The sequence below is a fragment of the Theropithecus gelada genome, chromosome 10 (genome assembly GCF_003255815.1).
Source record: "Theropithecus gelada isolate Dixy chromosome 10, Tgel_1.0, whole genome shotgun sequence".
NCBI lineage: Eukaryota > Metazoa > Chordata > Mammalia > Primates > Cercopithecidae > Theropithecus > Theropithecus gelada.
The window spans coordinates 10,588,062-10,610,369 of NC_037678.1; the positions used below are offsets into that span (position 1 = coordinate 10,588,062).

At 47.4% G+C, this 22,308-nt stretch overlaps 1 protein-coding gene across 6 annotated transcripts in view; it reads right to left on the reverse strand.

Moving 5' to 3' along the window:
• Nucleotides 1-223: 223 nt before the first annotated feature.
• Nucleotides 224-22,308, reverse strand: part of GRAP2 (GRB2 related adaptor protein 2) — a 70,180-nt gene continuing 48,095 nt past the window's right edge. For 2 of the 6 annotated variants that reach the window (XM_025400297.1, XM_025400296.1), the window contains 6 exons: nucleotides 14,898-14,989; nucleotides 10,621-10,740; nucleotides 5,464-5,632; nucleotides 3,346-3,576; nucleotides 2,087-2,209; nucleotides 224-697 (listed from right to left, as the gene is read on the reverse strand). In XM_025400297.1, coding sequence (XP_025256082.1) covers nucleotides 518-697; nucleotides 2,087-2,209; nucleotides 3,346-3,576; nucleotides 5,464-5,632; nucleotides 10,621-10,740; nucleotides 14,898-14,989 — 915 coding nt within the window. In that variant the 3' untranslated portion in view covers nucleotides 224-517. The remainder of the gene's footprint in view (nucleotides 698-2,086; nucleotides 2,210-3,345; nucleotides 3,577-5,463; nucleotides 5,633-10,620; nucleotides 10,741-14,897; nucleotides 14,990-22,308) is intronic. The other 4 variants (XM_025400300.1, XM_025400299.1, XM_025400298.1 and 1 more) reach the window with 3 other exon arrangements.

The window sequence follows — 22,308 nt, forward strand, 5'->3', positions numbered from 1 at the left end:
GCTGCACCTTAATTCCCAATGCAGCAGTGCCCACCCCTTGGAGAATAGGAGGAGAGCTGCCCTGCAAGCCCTCCAGGTGAGCGGGGCTCGCAGGTCAGCTAGAACGTGCCCCACCATGTTCAACCCCACCCTGTTGTTCTGTGTCCAATGCCGAGGTGCAGTCTCTGCTTAGCTGTTCTCCGTGAAAATTCCCAAGACAAGGAGGAAGCAGTGACAGCTGAAGGCCAGGACAAAGCTCCATTTCATCTCCCTGCCCCCCTCCCAACTCCCCCAGTGCCTTCCACACACCCCTGAGGGGAGCAGAAAAGCAAGTGTGAATATTCTTCTCCACCTGAGTTCCCTTTTGCATCAACTAATTACCAGCCCAATTGCCAATAAATTACTAGTATAAAATGTTGTGTGTACACAGGCAGACGCAGACAGATGTATGTATATATAGTCATGGAGTCCAGCCTTTTTTCCTTGCCCCCTTCCTTGTGGGCAGCTCCAGACAAAAAGCTTCTGTCCCCTGAAGGGTTCATCGGGTCATGGGTGCCACGTAGTTGGCAGGGAAGAGGCCCAGCTTGTTGTGCAGGCGGCCGGTCCACCAGGATGGGTTGGAGCTATCCAGGACTTCCACCACCTCCCCGCTGTGGAAACCCAGCTCGTCATCCTCCAGGGCCTCAAAGTCGTACAGCGCCCGGGCCCACCGCACTCGCTGTTGGGGGAAGCACAGAAGAGGCTCTGCTGAGCTGTGGGCTGGGCAGGCAGGGGAGGGTCTGCTGGCTCCTCCCACCACATCCAAGTCCTTTGAGAGCAACATTCCCTGAAGGCTGACCCCTCTGCAGCTTAAACAAATTTTTTTTTGTAGACATGGGGTCTCACTATGTTGCTCAGGCTGGTTTTGAACCTTTGGCCTCAAGCAATCCTCCTGCCTTGGCCTCCCAAGTAGCTGGAACTACAGGTGTGAGCCACCATGCCCGGCTATGCTGCTGCAATTTAAATCAGATACCTCTGCACAGGCCTGAGCAAGAAGTTCCCAGAATGCACCAGCGTCACTCTGGAGACCCAGGACTTTTACCAACAGATGTTACTGTCCAAAGCCCCAAGAGACTCCCTGAGAACCACTCTCTCCACATCAGTAGGTGGTATTTTTATCTTCTTTGAGTGACAAACAGAATGGCAACATGCCCCAAACAATAGCCCTTGGTGTTAGGGCAATCAAGTCATGAGTCAAGATGGATCACAGGCCAGGCACGGTGGCTCACACCTGTAATCCCAGCACTTTGGGAGGCTGAGGTAGGAGGATTGTTTGAGCCCAGGAATTCCAGACCAGCCTGGGTAATATAGTGAGAGCTTATCGCTACAAATAATATACCTAGCTGCTTGGGAAGCTGAGGCAGGAGGATCACTTGAGCCTAGGAGTTTGAATCTGCAGTGAGCCATGATTGTGCCACTGCACTCAAACCTGGGAGTCAGAGTGAGACCCTGTCTCAAAAAACAAAGCAAAAAAGCAATGATAAAGGCAATGGTAAAGGACTATGATAAAGATGATAAAGAACCAGAACAGAGGACTATGAGAACAGGGAAGGCCTGGCAGGCACCAGACTGAGATCAACAGACTGGATGGTGCTGGCTCAGCCCCAGGCCTCCCCAAACATTCCATCCCCTCTCATTTGATCTGTGTGTGCGTTTTTGTTTTTTTTGTTTGTTTGTTTTGTTTTTTTGAGATGGAGTTTCTCTTTTGTTGCCCAAGATGGAGTACAATGGCGCAATCTCGGCTCACTGCAACCTCTGCCTCCTGGGTTCAAGTGATTCTCCTGCCTCAGCCTCCTGAGTAGCTGGGATTACCGGCATCTGCCACCACGCCCGGCTAGTTTTTTGTATTTTTTGTAGACATGAGGTTTTACCATGTTGGCCAGGCTGGTCTCAAACTCCCGACCTCAGGTGATCCACCTGCCTCGGCCTCCCAAACTGTTGGGATTACAGGAGTGAGCCACCGTGCCCAGCCAGATCTGTGTGGTTTGAGTTTCTCCTGCCTCATCTTCTCCATTGAGCTCTGTTCCGGGGCCTTTCCCCAGGGATCCAAGAGGGATGGTTCTCATACCCCTGCTGCCTGGAGCTGCACTGGGTCTGTGTGTCTCCGATGCATAAGGGCTGCATTCATTTCACTGCCCAGGCTGGTGCCACAGTGCCCATCGTTTATGTCAAGGCTGCCTCCTCGGCGTTCCTAGAAACATACAACAGAAGACCGGTCATCCCGCTGCCAGGACATTTCCCACCGGTTCCCCCACTGCCTTGCTCAGATGCCATCTACACAGCTGGTATATTCCAGGAATACTTACTGGTGATGACAATAAACCCTCCACGCTGAGGGGGAGGAGGACCTAAGGTCTAAAGGGACCTTAGATTCTGAAGGCAAAGAAGGCAAAGGCGGGTTTCATTTATTCAGTCAAGAAATATTTATCAGGCACCTACCACGTGTCCAGTAGCAGACACAGGGAAATATAGCTGGAAAGAGAAGGTCTCTGGCTTCATAGAGCTTCCATTTAGAGGGGGAACCATGGGCATTTAAGTGGTAAGTGAGCAGAGAGAAGAAATGTCTGTGTCTGCCCAGGAAATCAAGAAAGGCTTCACAGAGGAGGTGATGCTTGAACTCCAGCTTAGAGGAGGGGTAGGACTGCCCAGGGCGGGGCTCATCAGGCAGAGGGATCAGCATATGAAACACCACAAAGGCATGAGAGGAAACGCAGTGGACCATTCGGGTAACTAAGGTAGTGTGGGGTTGCTGGAATGTATGTTTGCACGGGAGTCGGGGGGAGGCAGCAGGGATGAGGCTGGGGAAATAGATTCTGGCAGCTCACAAAGGACTTTGTGTGCCCTGCTAAGGAATTCAGGAACGATGAACGTATTGTCCATCTCAGTAAGCTGCCTGAAAACCCATCGGGAACAAGGGTGGGAGCGGATAAATAAGTAATAAACAAGGCTCTGTTGTGGGTATTAAGCCTTTTTTTCTTGTGGATCTCGACAGCCAGATGGGTTAAGGGGCATGAATAGATTTGGAAGTGTGCTGATAGGAAAATGAAGCAATTGTTCACTGAGTCCTCAGGGGAAGAGTGTGTGTGTGTGTGTGTGTGTGTGAGTGTGTATGTGTATGTGTATGTGTATGTGTGTGTGTGTTCAGGCGGGAGTCATTTAATTCACAGAGATGTCTTTGCCAAGAGCAGTTTCCCTATTTCTGCCATTTGGGGGGGTCCAGGGTCTTCATCATGAACTCTCTGAGACCTAAAGAGGCTGGGCCAGGCTTGGAGGGGAGGCAGGTTCTCCTTTCCGCCGTATTGTGCCCACTACCTTCTTTCCAGATACCTGGTGGAAATGGTGGTGCTGCAGATACCGCTGCTGTGGGGGCTGCTGCAGCTGCTGGGGCGCTGGGGCGTACTGTGGAGGCTGTAGCTGGTGCTGGTGCTGCTGCAGGGGAAGGGCTGGGGGGTGATCCGACAGCTTCCGGTTCATCGAAGGCCGGATTTCTTCTCCCACAGCCCCACTGAGGTGTGGGCCTCCCTGGGACCTCCGGTCCAGGCTGTTGCCCCGGTGACCCTGGGAGAGAGAAGAGAGATGCTGCAGATGCATCGTCCTCTCTGATCTTCGGGCCCTACGCCACCCTCGGGCAGTTGTTCCCGGACCCTGCTCATTCTGGCTCCAAGAAATAGCTGGTAGGTGGGGGCAGCTGAAAGAGAATTGATACTTCAGACCTTCACATTTTCCAAAGTGGCCTCTGTATTCTCAGATCCTCCCAGTTTTAGGAGTTCGGGTCTCTGGTTCACAGACTAACACTTTCCGCCTGGTAGCCTTTTAATCCATTTCCAAGGCGCTTGTTTTTCTCTGTGTAATCAAGCTGAAATATTCCACTTTACTGATACAATGCCGCCCCTTCTTATCACATGTTGCCACACCGCTGGACATCCTACCCTCCAGATGAGCTCCACTGTTGACTCTGCGTGATTTTGAACTGTCATTTATGGCCTGGTGATAGAGACCTAAACAGCAACATTCTTGCAATGCCATGGGAACCAGGCCTGCCGCTGGGGAAGAAGTAAGGCCTTTTTCCCTAATGTTAAAACAACCTTACGAATCAGAAATACCATATTGTTGTTTTCATTTAACAAACAATTACGTAGGACCCTGGGCGTAGCATATACCAGGCACTGTTCTAAGCGCTTTGCAAATACCAACTCATTTAATCCCGTTTAATGCAATTTTATATTGCTTCTCTTATCTCTGAATGCACATCCTAGTGAGTTAATACCTCTGTTCGTTTCCTGGTTAGAGTGATTCACAAGGTCTTGGCTAGCCTTTGTTTTCCTTTCTCAACTTCTGTGTGCATTTGGTGGGAACTTCTTTTCTCCTTTGGCAGTAACTTCTCAGGCTTAAAAGCAACTACGGACTTGAAAAAGGAGGATTTTCTTGACTTCCCCAAAGCACACATTGCTTTCACAGTCTCAATACCTTTTCAAATAACCTGTCCCTAGGATTTCAGCTATTCTAGTGAATGCTTCTTCCTATGATACCTGTCTCTTATAACCATGTTATTTCCTTTGAAAAATAGTTTATAAATTGGTATGTGTGTGTGTGTGTGTATGTGAGAGTGTGTGTGTGTATGTGTGAATTTACTTATGGGAGGCAAGTTAACATTTTCTTAGTGCTTAATATGGACCAGACTCTGATAGTGCTTAATGTAGTAACTCATTTACTCCTCACAGCAGCCCAGTGAGGGAGGCTTTATTGTTCTCTCCATTCTACTGATGAGAAAACTGATACTCAGAAGGTTTCTTAACTTGGCTAGGGAATACAGGTAGCTAAGTGATTAAAGCAGGATCTCATACCAGGTCTGTCTGACGCATTTCCTTTTAAAGCAATACTCTGTATTCCAAACAGTTCCTACAGCAATAATTCCAAGTGCAGTTTTCTTCTCCCATGTCCTCCCCACCCCCAATCCCATCATAAAACTCCAACTGCTGAATTAATTCCTGAACTCTAGGCTGTTCCCTAATGTCCCCGTCTGTAGCACCCCCAACTCCTTCATCTTGGGCAACTCTTGACCTAGGTTGAAAACTTTGGTGTAGCAATGTCTATGAATAACAAACAAACAGCACCTGTGGTAAGAACTGATGCTTGTTGAGTGCAGTGTGACGAGGAATGACATGAAGCATGGGATACATTATCTTCTCCAACCTTCACAGCCATCCTGGGAGGTAGATATTACCATTATCCCTACTTTATGGATGAGGAAACTGAGGCTCAGAGAACTTTCCAAAGTCACACAACTAGGAAGTATTAAGTTGAGATCTGACCTCAGAGCTCTGAGCCCTGTCTTTCAGTACACTCAGAGGATATACCCATCCTATGCATTTTTCCTTGCGGTTCCCATGAGAACTTGGGCTGCCTAAAATCTCTAGATTGGGGTCGATCGGACCTGGAGCATACCTGGTCTTCTCGGGTTCTGTCTCTAAGGAAGATCTGCTTCTGTCTGGAGATGGAATTTGTCCTGTAGTAGTCCACCAGCTTGTTTAGGGATGGAAACTTCTCAGTCCACAGAAAGTAATTACCCTTGTTGTCTCGCATGACCTTGAAGTGTTGAACGTCATCCTCATGCCTGGAGATCAAGGCAAAACGAAATTGTATGTTACACGGTGATAATGTCACCACCTCCAGGCTGCTCGCATCTGGGATGGTGGAGTTCTCTTTCGGCAGGAGATGTAGATATGGATGACTCACTCATCACTGGGCAGGTGGGCCAGCCCAGTCAGGCTTCAGCAGGAGCTTTCTAGGATGGACCACTTAGGATACAGGCTATGCTAGAGGGGATTTACATCAGCAGAAGGTAATCAGATGAGCTAAAATTTGTCTTGGACACTGGAACTAGCCTTTCACAAGAAAAGCATGTTCCAAGTACCTTAACGACTAAGAGATCAAAGACCTTTTCACAATGTTTATTTGCAAGATGTCGATGGGGTTATTTCAAGCTCCTATTATCTTTCTGTTACCAGAAATACTTTGGACCATCTCCTAATTTAAGCCCATAAGCTAGCACTGGCAGGTAAGAAGCTGCTCTCTTTCCTAAGAAATATGTCACATTTTTTCTCCATGTAATAAGGATCATCTTGGTTTATGTTTTGCATAAATAAGGTTACAAAGTGTTTTCAGCTTTTGGCGAAATAGCTTTGTATGAAATATAGAGTTTTTAAAATTTTTTTTGAAATGGAGTCTCACTCTGTTGCCTAGGCTGGAGCGCAGTGGTGCGATCTCTGTTCACTGCAACCTCTGCCTCCCAGGTTCAAGCGATTCTCCTGTCTCGGCCTCCTGAGTAGCTGGGATTACAGGCACCTACCATCACACCCGGCTAGCTTTTTTGTATTTCTAGTAAAGATGGGGTTTCACCATGTTGGTCAGGCTGGTCTTGAAGTCCAGACCTCTGGTGATCCACCCGCCTCGGCCTCCCAAAGTGCTGGGATTACAGGTGTGAGGCACTGTGCCCGGCAAAATGATAGAGTTTTAATTGGCAAGGATCTTGGAGATTGTTTAGCCTTACTTCTCCATTTTACAGATGAGAACACTGAGGTTCAGAGAGGTTCAGGGGGTTGGCCAAGGTCACTGCTGAGTGGCAGGACTGAGGCTAGAACCCTGAGTCTCTGACTCCAGTCTAGTGAGCTTGCCTGTCACGCCACGTAAACATGATAACTTCTTTTAGATCAGCACCTTCTGATGCCAGTCTGGACTCACAAATGATGGGATACATTCAAACCAGGGCTAGAGAAAATGGATTTTATCCATCTAGGAAGGGTGGACTGAGCCTTTACCATTAGATCCAGTTTTACTTCATTGCCAAGTCATTCTCTTTTGGATGTAAAGTTTATTTTCAAACGACATACATTTATATCTAAAAATAAACCAGCACTAGTGATGCCAATTGCCTGATGTAAAAGAAAGGTCAAGAATTTTAAAGGGTCTTGGAGAGTAAAGATACCTCTGAGAGTAAGTGGAGGTTTCTTAGGGATGGATTTAGGGATCTGTGTTAAGAAGAACATGGAAATTCTGAGCCTCAGTCTCATCTTACGTGCTGAGATTTGCTCATAGCTGAGTGAAGCCAAAGGTTGTGCAAGTGGCCTCTTGCTTGACTGATTTGGGGTGGTAATCAACATATTGCAATCACTGCGTGGTCTTCCCCTTGGTTTTGGCCACCAACAGATACTTTCTTCCTTCTAAGACAACATGGATCAAATCAAAGTCATTACCCTTCACATTCGGGTGAGGAGGAGGAGGAAATATTCTTATGATATTATAATTTTTCATCCACCACCTCAAAGAACTCAGAGTGTGAAACACTAACCCTTTTACTCTCATAAGCTGTAAGGATGGATGTGAGGGTTGCTGCTGGTCATCTGGGTCTACAAGGAGAGGATGGCCTGACTATTGTCCCAAGCCTGAAGTGGAACAAAGGAAAGGATGCGACTCAGGGCGCTGGACTCCAAAATCTGGTGTTTTAGGCCCTTAACAAATGCTGAGTGATAGAACTACAATTAGCTCTTAATTATTTGTGCCCATGACAGATGTAAAAATAATTAACAATGATTTTGCTTTGGAAAATATTATACTGCATTTCTACAGAAGATGTGATAATGATTACGGTAATTGTCACCATAACTAGAAGCTTCATTGCCTCAATATCAGGGGAAGACTTTGGTAGAAGTCAAGGCTGACTGTTTTGTAGAATTCACTTTAATAAAACAAATATAAACCATAGTTCTGGGTCCGGGCACAGTGGGTCACGCCTATAATCCTAGCACTTTGGGAGGCTGAGGCGGGCAGATCCCATGAGGCCAGGAGTTCAAGGCCAGCTTGGCCAACATGACGAAACCTCGTCTCTACTAAAAACAACCACACACACACACAAATTAGCCAGGCATGGTGGTGCGAACCTGTGGTCCCAGCTACTCGGGAGGCCAAGGCATGAGAATTGCTGTGAACCTGGGAGGCGGAGGTTGCAAGGAGCCAGGATCGTGCCACTGCACTCCAGCCTGGGTGACAGAGCGAGAGTCTGTCTCAAAAAACCAACAAAACCACAAAAACCATAGTTTCTAGCTGAAAAAGCCAGAGTCATCTTCATGCAAACCAAAGGCCCAAGAGATACCCCTCAGTCTAACAAATTACTTGGTCAAGTTTATGATGGGGTAGAGAGGGGAGGCTTAAGAAATAGATTTGACTTGTAATATATATACATACATGTTAAATATAATATACGTAAAATTGTTTTTTCTAATTATATATGTATATAATATATGTAAATAATCTTTTTCTTTTGAGACAGGGTCTTGCTCTGTCACCCAGGCTAGAGTGCAGTGGCACAACCTTGGCTCACCACAGCCTCAACCTCCCAGGCCCCAACAATCCTTTCACCTCAGCCTTCCAAGTAGTTGGGACCACAGGCATGTACCACCACACTGGGTTAATTTTTTATTTTTAGTAGAGATGAGGTCTTGTTATGTTGCCCTGGCTGGTCTCCAACTCGTTGGCTCAAGCAATCCTCCCACCTCAGCCTCCCAAAGTGCTGGGATTACAGGCATGAGCCACAGCGCCCAACCTGGACTTGTAATATATGTTAATGGAGCAAAATTTCATTAATTAAGACCTAACAAGATTAGAATTTGTGATACATCAATATTGGCCTGAACTAAAGTTTACCATTCTCCAAGCTATGAAAATAAAGTTTTTCTTGAGGAAAATTAAGAGTTTAAGCAAGATTGCAAGGGCAATGCTAAAGAGACCACTTTAAAGGTATGCAGGCATACAAATTGTTGACTTGTTATTTTTAAGTCCTTCCTACCTATCCTTTCAAATATCCATTCTTTCTAAATAGCAAAGTGGCCATAGTTTATTACTTGAGATTGGATTTCTGTCCTTAAAACAAAGCCACATGCCTTTCAAAATATATTGAATCAACCAGATCGGTATTTCCTGTCAATAACCTGACAGTAACGTTTTACTGTACTTCTCCTGATCTGCTAACAGCATTATATTCTTGCAGTTTCACATGTGGTCAAGTCTGATACGTGACTTGCGATCCCCAACATGCTGACCACACACAGTGTTCCGAATTGGGCTTCTGAGCTTGGGGCTGTGTAATGTCTACACATGGACTGAGTCACTTCCTATGGGGTGCTGCACCTTAGTGAGATTTCGCTGTTACAGTCCTCCCCCGCTCCTGGCCCTCCTCGGCTCTGTTCTCTTGTTTTCGGTTTTGTTGGACTGTACTGTGTTGAAGTAGCCTTTCTTTTTGTTCAGCTGCCTACAACTCTACATGTATTTGTTGGGGCTCAGAAAATGACACCCCTTGGCATGCTGAGTGCTTTGAACCAAACGAGATTGGAAGGCTTCACAAGTAGCCTTGGAAGCAAAGTCTTCCTTTGGCCTTTTCCTGACCTCCGGTCTCCTGCTCCTCTTTCTCCCCGTGCGTGAGTCATAGAAATTAGAATTCCTCTTCCCCACAGTGGGTCAGAGAGACTAGCAGGGTCACTATTAGGGAGGCCAAGGCAGGAGGATTGCTTAAAGCCAGGAGTCTGAGATCAGCTCAGGCAACATAGTAAGACTCAGTCTCTACAAAAAAATAAGTTAAAAAAATAATAGTAGCCAGGTGTGGTGGTGTGCACCTGTATCCCCAGCTACTCGAGAGGCTGAGGTGGGAAGATGGCTTGAGCCTGGGACGCAGAGGCTGTGGTGAGCGATGATTGCGTCACTGCACTCCAGCCTGGGCAACAGATCAAGACCCTGTCCCCCCACCCCCCAAAAAAAAAGAAAAAGAAAAAGAAAACAAACTTGGGACAGGCCTTGTTCAGTTTCCCACCTCAGTCTGTTACCTTAGATCAAACCCCCTTTGTCCAATCCCATTTCGACAGGGCTGTCTATCCTTTGTTGAACCTAAGCATAAAAATAGACGGCTTTCCCTGGGTTTTGAGTCTTCATTTCTGAAGGCTTCTGTGTCACATGAGTCTTTGATTAAACAAACGTGTCCACTCTCCTCGTTAACCTGTCTTGTAGGAGTGTCAGCTGTGACTCCTCTGATGGGCGAAGAAAGGTGCCACACCTTTTCCGCCCCTGTACATCCTACAGCAATGACTTGAGATTTCTATTTTTCCCTGACTCTCCTTCAGATATGCATCAATCATAAAAGAAAAGGTTAAGATTTAAACCCCCAGATGGATCTGGACAAGTGGGAGTTCTCCTCCTCCTACCCCTTCTTCCTTCCACAAATACTCACTGAGTGTCTCTATTTTGTGCAAGACACTGTTAAAGGCATAAAGATGAAGTAGAGGAAAATCCTGCCCTTTCAGAAGCACCTGGGCTAGAAGGGGAGGCAGATGGGCATAGAAATAATTTTGAATACACACCAGTGTGCTAAGGAGTGGTGTGCGTGTGTTCTGGGGAGGCACTGGGAACAGCAGGTTGTGAAGCTGCTGCCATGCTTGGCCCCTAGGCCACCATGCTTCTGACCATTGGGTCATATTCCAGAGGTCCCTTCATGGCTTCAGCATTCTGGGAGGTTAACAGGCTGAGAAGGGTCAAGGTGGTGTCAGGAATGGCCAGTACCTGACAGAGATGGAGAAGTCCCCTGGGGAGCTCTGGCTGGCCCGGATGATGAAGAAACCAACCTCCTTGCCCATGAGTAAGTTCTCTGCCTGGTGTCGAGAGAGGCCTTCGTGAAACCATCTGTGGGGCGAGATCAAACAAGAGGATCAGGATGAGACACAGGAGTGACAGGAGGGAGACGTGAAGAAGAGGTGACCCAGAGGGAAAGAGGCTGGGGACTCTGTACAATAGGGAGCAGAAAGAGACCAAAGAGGGGCCAGGGGCTGTTTGAAATCAAACCAGTGCTCCGGGCAGCTTTCAGGAAAGGCGAGGGAGCGTTCCCCTTGACTCACCCTCTTTGTTCCTTCTCTCCAGGAGAAGTCTCTCTCCAGCCTGGGAAACAATCATGGAAATGTGTCGCTGCACCAAAATGGGGCAGTGTGGGAGTGACTCACTGCAGGAAGCAGCCGCCTGCCGGCAGCTGCGGAAGAGATAGACCGGAGCTGCGGGGACAGAGGATGCAGCGGGGAGGGAAGGGAAGGCTTCAGGCACTGGGGCCAACCAGGTGCAGCCGGCTGAGCAGGGCCTGGGGTGCTCATGCCTGCACTGAGGCCTCAGTGGCCTAGAGGCTCCTCCCTGGGCATTAAAGGAGAGTTACAGCCCAGGGTGGCATGTTACCTAGGCGGGCATGGAGCACAAGGGGGCTTTGCTCAGTGTGCCTAGCAGAGGCTGCAGTGTTTCTAGGGAGTCCAGTGTACACACTTGGAAATGAGTGAGGCTGGCAGCAGCCAGAGAGCGGCGTCTATACAACCAGATCCTGGGCCCGCCCCAAAAATCCAGGCTGGGAAATAATCTTTACTGTGGAAAAGAAGAAACAGGAGAAACCGCTCTATCAGCAGAACGGTCAGGGTGGCAGCCCCCGGAGGTATAGCTGCACACAGCGTGGCATGTATGAAATAGGTCAAACACTTACACAGGGCCAGGCAAGCTGTGGCTGCAGCCTCAAGGCAGGAGGCCAGAGACCTCTCTCGACCACAGACAAGCAAAATGAGTGTCTACAATCACTCAGCAGCCAAAGGTGGGACTGTGTCACATTGCTTCAAGGTGGCTGCTCTAATTGCTGCCACCAGAAGGTTCATATGCATGTTCCTTGAAGATAAAAGCCTGTCAGGCCTTGGCTTTGGATTCCTTTGTGAGCAATTCTCTGTGCTTTCTAGAATTTGGGAACCTGAGACAAGGGTAGCAGGAAGGAGGTACTTATTGGAGACTGAGTCCCCCTCCGGGACTGAGGGGGAAGGTTGGCTGTGCTCTGAGGGGGCTGAAAGCAGCAGTTTCTGGTGACCTGGAAATTCTGCCTGAGTATTTGCCACACAATTCTACAGGGCTAAACAAGAGACTACCACACATACCACTGCCTTGTGTGGGAAATGTAACGGGGATGGGAAAAGGAATAGGGTATGCACCACAGCAGCTGTATCACAAAGGAAATATTTTAGAAGTGAAGGGGATTTAGGAAATACACATTTGTCCTCTGACTGCAATCTGATGGGGGCTTCTTTCAAGATTTGTAAAAATTACCACACATTGCATATTAGACATGAGTGGTTATGGTTTCAATATTACATATTCATTCATTCATTCAAAAGCTTTACTGAACATCTAGTACTGTGCTGGGCCCCCTCCTGCACACTGAGGACATGGTAGTGGGCAGAACAGACACCTACCCCTGCCCTCAGGGAGCTTACGTTCTAGTCGAGGGGGACACAAACAAAAGAACAAAATAATTAAGACCTGCAATGTGCCAGATGATGGTAAGTGCTGTAGAGAATATGAAAACAGATTTTTTTTTCTGTTTCAGAGATGGGGCGCTGCGGGTGGGAGATTAATATAAGGTATGGTGATGAGAAAGACCTCACTGAAAAGGAAACATTCTAAACCTGTAGGGGACTGGGGTGTGGGAGGAACCAACACAACAGACTGAGGAGGACAAGCCAGGGCAGTGGGAGGACAAACGGAGGAAGGATGTTCTGGAGCCAAAATGAAGAAGGTGTTCCAGTGGGAGGGGGAATCCCCAGGGCAGGTCAGGCTGAGATGACCCCTCGGAGCTGCAGCCCATGGCGTGCCTGGCGGGAAGGGTCGGAAGATGAGGAGTTGGAAGCAGCAAATATACACACTCCTTTTGAAGAGATGGAGTGGCAACTGCAAGGGGATTTGATATTAAGAGTTTTCTTGTTTTATTTATTTAATTTTTTTTTTCTTTGAAACAGAGTCTCTCTCTGCTGCCCAGACTGGAGTGCAGTGATGTAATCACAGCCCACCACAGCCTTGAACTCCCAGGCTCAAGCGATCCTTCTGCCTCAGCCTCCCAAGCAGCTGGGACTACAGGTGCATGCCACCACGCCCAGCTAATTTAAAACATTTTTTTGTAGAGATGGGTCTCGCTATGTTGCCCAGGCTGGTCTCAAACTCCTAGCCTCAAGTGATCCTCCTCCCTCAGCCTCTAAAGGGACTGGGACTACAGGAATCTGCCACCACAAAACCCACCTGGCCTCTGGGTTTGGTTTTGTTTGTTTGTTTGTGTTTTGGTACGTTGAAAGAAATTGCAGCATGTGTGTTTGCTGACAGGAGTGATCAAGCAGAGAGGGAAAGGAGGTTGATGTGGGAGAGAGAGAGAATTTCTGCTAGAAGCAGTGACAGTTCCTTCCAGCCAGCTGCAGGAAAGGCCGACTGTTTGAGTACACTTGCAGTAGGCAGGTGGATGTGGTAGGGGTGGGGTGGGGGGTGAGGAATCTGGGAGCTTCACTTCTGGTGGCTTTCATTGTTCCAGAGAACCTGGAATCAAGGTCACAGGCTGAGAGTGATGCAGGGAGGGGCTGGAGGTTTGAGGAGCAGGTGGGGTATGCAGAGGTCACCGAGCAGATTCCTGGGCAGCATCAAGGGCCCTGTCAAGGTCAGTGGTCATTCTCTTGGTTTGGTGGTCAGTTCAGGTTCACCATGAGTGTTGCTCCTGCACCTCGCTGGAGTCACCAATACTGCTGTGGTTTTCTAACAAACTTTTGCTCTTTGAGCTAGACCCTGGTTCTGAGGCAAGATTAGATTTCTATCTAACCCTTGTGGTCAATTCTTGAGACAAACGAAGCCCAATCTCAATTTTGCATTTCCTCTTTAGGAAGAGAACTTCCCCTTCCCCCACTGACTTCTCTTACTGGGGTGAGCACGCTTTACTGAAAGCAGGGAGTGTCCGTCTGTCCACCCACCCAGTGAAGGCTGAGAGCCTGGTGAGGATGGTTAGGATTGGGAGGTCACAGAGAAGTGCTTAGGAGAGCAGCTCTCAAAGTGGGGTGGCCAATAGCGCCCCCTTTGGAATTCTAGGGAACCCTGTGATTGAAATCACTATAGGTAATTTGAGTTTACAAACTCATTTTATAAAAACTTAAAATAGGCCAGGCGCAGTGGCTCATACCTGTAATCCCAGCACTTTGGGAGGCCAACGCAGGTGGATCACCTGAGTTCAAGAGTTTGAGATCAGCTTGTCCATCATGGTGAAACCCCGTTTCTACTAAAAATACAAAAGTTAGCCAAGTGTGGTGACATGCGCCTGTAATTCCAGCTACTAGGGAGGCTGAGACAGGAGAATTGCAATGAGCTGAGATGCACTCCAGCCTGTGCAACAGAGCAAGACTCCGTCTCAAAACAAACAAAACAAAACAAACAAACAAACCAAAAAACCTCCAAAACTTAAAATAGGCTGGGCACGGTGGCTCATGCCTGTAATCCCAGCACTTTGGGAGGCTGAGGCAGCAGATCACGTGAGGTCAGGAGTTGGGGACCAGCCTGGCCAACATGGTGAAACCCTGTCTCTACTAAAAATAGAAAAACTAGCCCGGCGTGGTGGCATGTGCCTGTAATTCCAGCAACTCGGGAGGCTGAGGCGAGAGGATGGTTGAGCCCAGGAGTTTCAGGCTGCAGTGAGTGGTGATGGAGTCACCACACTCCAGCCTGGGTGACAGAGTGAGACCCTGACTCACAAAAAAAACTAAAAAAATAAAAAAGGAAAGAAATACTTAAAATAGCAATACACACACATGGTGTAAACATCAAAAGGGAATGAAATGAAATGCAAAGTCTCCTGCCTGCCCTGGCCTTTAGCTGCGTGCTCTGGCGTCTCTCTGGAGAGATCTCCGGAGGCAGCCATTTTTGACAATGTCCTGGGTTCCCATGGACAATTGTAGTGATTGCTGGGAAAGTCAGAGGAGTGTGTGGGGGTAGGCCCATCTCAGCCGGCTGTGAATACTTACTCGGGAAACTGGATGTCTATGAAATTCTTGGGCACATATCCTTCCTGGCTCCCAAGCTCGGCCTTAAACCACTCCTCTTGGTTACTCAAAATCTACATGGAAGAAAAGGAAAGACAAAGACATTGGAGGGAGGACACCAAAAAACAAGAGAAAGGGGCTGTAGGGCAAAGAAGGACCTTTTGGACTTAGAGGGAAAATATGTTAATAAGTTGAAAGAACTGAACAGCTGTTCTAGGATTTACCCCAGGCCTGTAGAGGAGCCGTGGGTTTACCTTTGGAGTCAGCTTCTCCTCATCCCGAGTTATTTCTGTCCACTTGTGCCGTCCACTTATGTCACCCCACTGTGGCTTGGCCTCCCAGATTCAGCACTCAGGGACTTCCCTGAATCCCTTCTTCTATTTTGGAAATTCATTTGTCCCAGGTAGCACCTTAAGTTCCTCATCTGAGCAGATGGTGGGAAGCCAAGAGTGGCTACTCCATAGTTTTTTTTTTTTTTTTTTTTTTCTCTTCCAGGTAACCAGGAAACTTTTCTGTTTTTTTGTTTGTTTGTTTGTTTGGTTGGTTTTTGTTTTTTTGAGATGGAGTCTTGCTCTGTTGCCAGGCTGGGGTGCAGTGGCGCGATCTCAGCTCACTGCAACCTCCACCTCCTGGGTCCAAGTGATCCTCCTGCCTCAGCCTCCCAAGTACCTGGGATTACAGGCATGCACCACCACATCTGGCTAATTGTTCGTATTTTTAGTAGAGACGAGTTCCACCATGTTGGCCAGGATTGTCTTGATCTTTTGACCTAGTGATCCACCTGCCTTGACCTCCCAAAGTGCTGGGATTACAGGTATGAACCACCAGGTCTGGCCCAGGAAACTTTCAAAAATTTAATTTTTGTTTTTTAAACAGGCAGATTAAAACTTAAACATCCCAGTGGGGCCAGCTTTGGAAACAGTAACTCTTTGTGTTCACATGCTGTGTATTTCACAGATAGTTTGGCTGGAACTCAAGATACTGGGGATGCCTTTTCTAAACTTGCTTTTAGAGCCAGATCCCAAGCAAAACCAAAAGTTCTGTCTTGTTACTCTGTGGCCTCACTTTGACTGTGACCCCACATGTTATTGTCTACCTTGGTTAGTCATATTACTCACCAGACTTGACTGTATGTGGCTTCTGGTTTCTCAAAAAATGAGATGCACCATTAAAAGACAAATATTTGGCACTGCCACTGAGAATGTTTTGAAAGTCTGAGGCCAGGCGTGGTGGCTCACACCTGTAATCCCAGCACTTTGAGAGGCCGAGGAGCATAGATCAGTTGAGGCCAGGAGTTCAAGACCAGCCTGTCCGTCACGGTGGAACGCCGTCTCTACTAAAAATACTAAAAGTAGCCGGGCCTGGTGGCACATGCCTGTAATCCCAGCTACTTGGGAGGCTGACACAGGAGAATTGCTTGAACCCAGGAGGCGAGGTTGCAGTGAACCGTGATCTTGCCACTGCAATCCAGCCTGGGAAACAGAGTAAGACTCTCTCTTAAAAAACAAATCTTTTTTTAAGTCTATGATATAGACTAGAACAATAATTCTAAATAAGGATAGCAGAGCAAAAGATGGAAAGAACCCTGATAATGCACTGAACCACTGAATTAGATGATACCCAGGAGCCTTCCTACTTCTGGACTTTGAGAAATTACAAGTCTTTGTTATTGTTTAAGCCATTTTTAGTTTATGTTTCTTGTTCCTGAAAATATCTTAACTGATAGAAGTACGATGATAAAGAAGAAAGCAGAAATAGATAGAAAAGGCATTCATATGTGGAGCAGAGACCACTTGCCTCAGCCATGAAAGGAGTTACTGAGGCCAAGTCAGATGGCAATGGAACTTCCTCCTTCAGCTCTGAGGAGGTGTGGTGCATTCTGGGAATGAAATGCCTCCAGGTGGCTGGAATGTAGACTGTGACTATCTTGAAATGTAGGGGCAGCCCTTAAAGGATTTTGAGCAGGGAAATAACAGTGAGAATAGAGTTCAGAAAGAGCTCTCGCTGGGTGTGATGGCTCACGCCTGTAATCCCAGCACTTTAGGAGGCCCAAGCGGGACGATTGCTTGAGCCCAGGAGTTTGAGACCAGCCTGGGCAACAAAGCGAGACCTTGTCTCTATGAATATAAAAATAAAACCTAGCAAGGCGTGGTGGAAGTGCATCTGTAGTCCTAGCTACTCAGGAGGCTGAAGCGGGAGGAGCGCGTGAGCCCAGGAGTTAAAGGCTATAGTGAGCTCTGATTGCACCATTGTACTACAGCCTGGACAACAGAGACAGGCTCTGTCTCTAATTCAGAGAGAGAGAGACAGAGAGACAGAGAGACAGAGAGAGAGTTCTGTATCAGAGATCAGAATGTGAAGATAGATTGGAAGGCTAAAGTTGGGAGAGAAACTGTAGGAAGATGAGCGCAGCCCTCCAGGCAAGAGATGATAGGGCCTGGGCTAAGAAGAGGCGAGGATATATTTTAGAGAAATTCAGGAAGCAAACAGGCAGGATTTCTTGGCCAATCTTGGAAGCTAAGAGAGAAGAGGATTCTGGGATGCCACTGGATTTCTGGCTTGGGAGACTGAGTAGGTGGTGATGGCTTTATAGAAATAGAAGATACACAAGAGGAGGCAGGGCTGAGAAAGGGCTCATGGGCTTCAGATTGCATGCGGTGATTGTGAATTGAATTATTCAACTGAGAAGAAAAGCTCAGGAAGCAGCTGGATATGTCAGTCTGGATCCAGGAGAGAGGGTGAGGGTGGGGCTTGGGGTTTCAGAGTCATCAGAAAGTGGGTGGAGTTGAAGTCACAGGGCCCATGGACTTCTCTCTCCCAGAAAAGAAGATGGGAAGATAATGGAAAGAACTAAGTGCTTGAGCAGAGATGATGACCTATTTCTAACATCACTCCAAGGTGGAAGGAAGGGGACAGTGTTGTGGGTTGGGAATCAGAAGACCTGGTTTCTAGCTTGGCTCCATCACTAGATATGTGATCTTGGCCAAGTCAATTAGCCATGTGAAAACTGGGGATAATAATAGCCATCTAGCACCTCACAGAGCTGATGTGAGGATCAAATGAGCCCTGGTACCTGAAAGTCCTTCAGAAAGTGTAGACTCTTTTCAAAAAAATACAATTCCATCAAATGTGGTATTCTTACGAGGGAGGCCTCCAGCTCTGAATAGGACATGGAAGGGTTTATGTACTCTTTAAAGCAGTATGTGTGTATGTTTTGAATTTAGTCATTTATTCTGAAGAAATAAAAGTGTGTCCCACATTTGAGTTCGAGATTGCTGAGAACAGAAAACTCTGTAGTTTCTAACATCAAATGTGACTGTTGGTGTCACCAAGGACATGTGGGTATGTGTGTGCTAAGGGGGCAAGGGAGGAAGCAGAAAATCTAGGTCAAAAGAACTAGGAAACCCAGCAGCAGTGCCTCGTAGCCACGTAAAGAACCAAGAGCACTGCACTCCATCCATCGCTCCTGAATTCATGGCGTTGGAATTCCTTTCTCCCGTCACACGGGAATGCGGTGTTTGGCCAGGGTAGCAAATGTCACACAGAAAGGGGTAACAGAGGCCATTTGGAAACTGGCTTATCACCCTAAGAACCACACTTTGAGGCCAGGTGCCGTGGCTCATGCCTGTAATCCCAGCACTTTGGGAGGCTGAGGCGGGTGGATCACCTGAGGTCAGGAGTTTGAGACCAGCCTGGCCAACATGGCAAAATCTGATCTCTACCAAAGAGACAAAAATTAGCCAGGGATGGTGGTGCATGCCTATAATCTCAGCCACTTGGGAGGCTGAGCCACGAGAATTGCTTGAACCCGGGAGGCGGAGGTTGCAGTGAGCCGAGATCGCACTACTGCACTCCAGCCTGGGCAACAGAGCAAGACTGTCTCAAAAACTAAAAAAAAAAACCACACTTTGTACTTCGTTTTCTGACCTGAAAGCAGCTCTGTAATTTTAATTATCATGCCTCAGACCTCCTCTAGAAACTGAAAGATTATCCCACAATGCCAGCCATTTCTCTCCGCCACCTGGTGCTTGGTCTGCCTGACATTGTGTTTCTAGAGAGGTGAATTCACAGGCTTTTTACCATGTATAGAAGGTGAGGTTTTAAAAAAAAATTCTCATTTTCTGCAAAGAAAGGTATTTGAGGGGAGGGGAGACGGTTTCCTCCTGCCGTTGTGGGCCCAGGGCCCCGCACTTCCTGTTCTTCTTCTCATCTCTCCATCTGTTCGGTCCCCCTATCTCATGTACCCATCGTGTAAACCTGAGCGAGGTGTTCAGCCTGAACACTTGAAGTTTTACTCTTTACTGTTTAATTCTTATAATGTTCCCTAAGAGATGATTTTCTGGGTTACATGGCCTGAGCATAAGTTAGACGTGGGAAGAGAAGGGCCAAATTACAGCAGGAAGAATTCTTAAATTGGATGAAATTGTAGCTTTTAGAAGCATAGCAGAAATCTGAAGTATTGAAGAAGCAAATTACGTAGAATTAACTCTTAGTGCTTTTAGGTTGCTATTTTAGCAGGAAGAAATGAGGTCGCATTAGATGCATTACAGAAGGAGACAGAAATGGACTGGGTCAAGAGACATTTTTCAAAGCTGCTGGCAAATTTAATGGCAAATTCAAATGTGAGCCTGGTGCTGTGTGTAGCTGCAGGTATGGTGACATGCACCTTTGTGGCATGAATAGGAAAAAAATCTGATTCCTGAGTTTTCAAATGTTTCTGTCATAGAAGAAGCAAGATCAAGTCATATAGTGGCGTTTTCCTGTCCACCATCTTGTTTACCATGCCGTGTAGATCAGCATCTAGTGAGCACCTGCTGATTGCACTTAGGTGCATGAAATATGGAGATAAATAAGCTGGGGCCTCTGCCCCAGGAAACTCATGGTCTGTTGAGGGTGAGTGGCTGCTCAGACTTTTTTTGTACCTTTCTAATGAAAACCTCTGTTTAGTCTTTAGCACAAAAGGCCAAATGAGTCAGAGAATCCCACAAGCGAGTTGCTGGAGTAGTCAGGAACTGGCTTTCAAAGTACTTGTGAGGATCCTGCCTGTGTTACCCATTGAGGGGGCAGACACTGCAATTACATGTGGGGAGCCCCAGGCATGGGAACCAACCACCATCCTGCAGACATTCTGTGGGGCTCAGTCAACAAGCCCTCCCCATTTTGCTCTTTACCTGCAATGGACAGAATTTGAAAAGAGGGAGGGGGTTGGCTTTCCGACGGATTTCTAAATGAACAGGAAGAAATGCAATTTAGCAATTCAAGAAATATGTACTGGGTATCTATTTTGGGCCATGACTTGTGTTAGATGCTGTGAAGACACAAAGATGAACCTGGCATTGTGTGCACACGTGCATGATGACATTGCTCTCAGGGAATGGAGAGGAATTGAAGTCATTCATTCACCAAATATCAGGGAGTTCCAGGCACAGCTATTCTAGACATTGAGGCAGACACGGCCCCTGCCCTTGCACAGCTTTGGCTAGTGGAGTAGACAACACGTAAATGAGCAATTAGGATCCCACCGGGCAAAGGCAGCAATGAGAGGCAGAAATAGAGGGTGCATGAGACCACAGGGTCTTGGCCTGCCTATAAATAGCTGCCATGTGAGGCAAAATCATAAGTGCCTGGAAATGAGTGAAGTTTGTGTGAAATGTTGGGGAGGAGCTGAAGAAGGAGTGATTTGTTTCCCTGCGATGGTAGCGAGTAGGGAGGACCAGTGAGGTTTCCATGGTATAGGAGGTCAAATATGTGTGTGTGTGGGAGAGGGGCACTCGGAGTATATAGGGGAGAGGCTGAGAAAGGGTGGTGTATACATTGCAGTGCAACCTGTGGGCGTTACGTCCACAAAGATGTCTCTGTGTGTGTGCACACATGTGTACATGTGCATAACGACATTGGACAGTGGTTTGGGGCCAGATGTTTTCAATCTCAATCAATTGGTAATTGGAAACCCCTGAATGCTTTTGAGCAAGGAAATGATATGATTCGATTTGTCTGGAAAGATCCCTCTGGGACTAGTATGTAGAATGATTGAAGGAGGAAAAAGACAAGAGGTAATGAGGTCAGTCAAGGAGCTGCCGCAATGATCTGAGCAGTCAGAGGCAGCGGGGATGGATGATCCCGATAATGCAGGCCACCATTTATTGGGCGTCTGCGTTGGGCCAGGGTCATCACCTCAAATCCTCTCCACAACGTGGCAAGATAGATACTACCTCCACTTGCTGAGGAAGACACTAAAGCTCAAAGAGGGCAGATGACTGGGCCCCAGGCTCCACGGCTAGTAAGCTGGGATTCAAACTAAGATCCATTTGACTCAAAGTCTATGCTCCTTTTTACTGCCTCACACTCCCTTCTGGTGAAGAAGAGATGTGCTTGAGAGACATGAGGAAAAAATTACATTCAGAGCAGAGTTTAGTGCTTAGGAGTCAGACAGAGTTCTATCCAGGTCCTGGATTGGTTTCATTCTAGCTGCGTGACCGTGGACATGTGATTTCATCCCTAGCCTCAGTTTCTCATCTGTGAAATGGAGGGGAAATGAATGCCTACCTCATACGTTTGCTCAGATGATGAAATCATGTCTGCAAACCACTTAGCTAGATCCTGGTCCTGAACAGGAGCTCAGGAGATGTTGGTTACTGGTCACCAGGATTTGGTAAGGGAGGCACTGATGATAACTGAGGCTCCTGGCTTGTGACTGACCTAGGACAATACTTAGAACATGGAAAGAAGAGTGGCTTCGGTGGAAGTGGGGGTGAGATGGGCATGGGGGTTGGAGTGATTCTGGGCATCCGAAGTCAGGGGCTGGAGTTCATATGGGGACATCCAGCAGACAATTGGAAGTCTGGGTCTGGAGTTCAAGAGCAAGGTCAGAGCTAGAACATGAACCATAGACTTGAGGGTCTTTAGCACAGAGGTGATGGTTGCAGCCGGAGAAGAGGAAGAGGTGGCTCAGGGTGAGAAGAAGAATCAGAAAGCCAAAGGCAGCACCTTCAGGGAAGTATATATTTCAGGATCAAGAGAGGAAAAAGAATGCTTGGAAATGAGACCTGTAGGAGTGTTCAGGAAGGGAGGAGAAGAACCCAGAGGTGCTGCCAAAGCCAGGGAGAAAGGGGCTTCCAGGAGAGGGCCAGTTAGCAGTATCAGCCCCACAGACATTTCCACAGGGTCGTTACACTACACATTAAGGAGATCACTGGTGAACTTCAAGAGAATGTTGGGGGGAGGGTAAAAGGGAGATTCCAGAGGGTTGTGGAATGAGTGGGAAGTGAGGAAGTGAGGCACACCCAGTGTAGAAAATTCTTCCCAGTATTAGCAACAAAGGAGAGGAAAGAAATCAGGAGCTGGATTGGGAAGCAGAGTTGAACAAAGTTTTTTTTTCTTTCCTTTTCTTTTG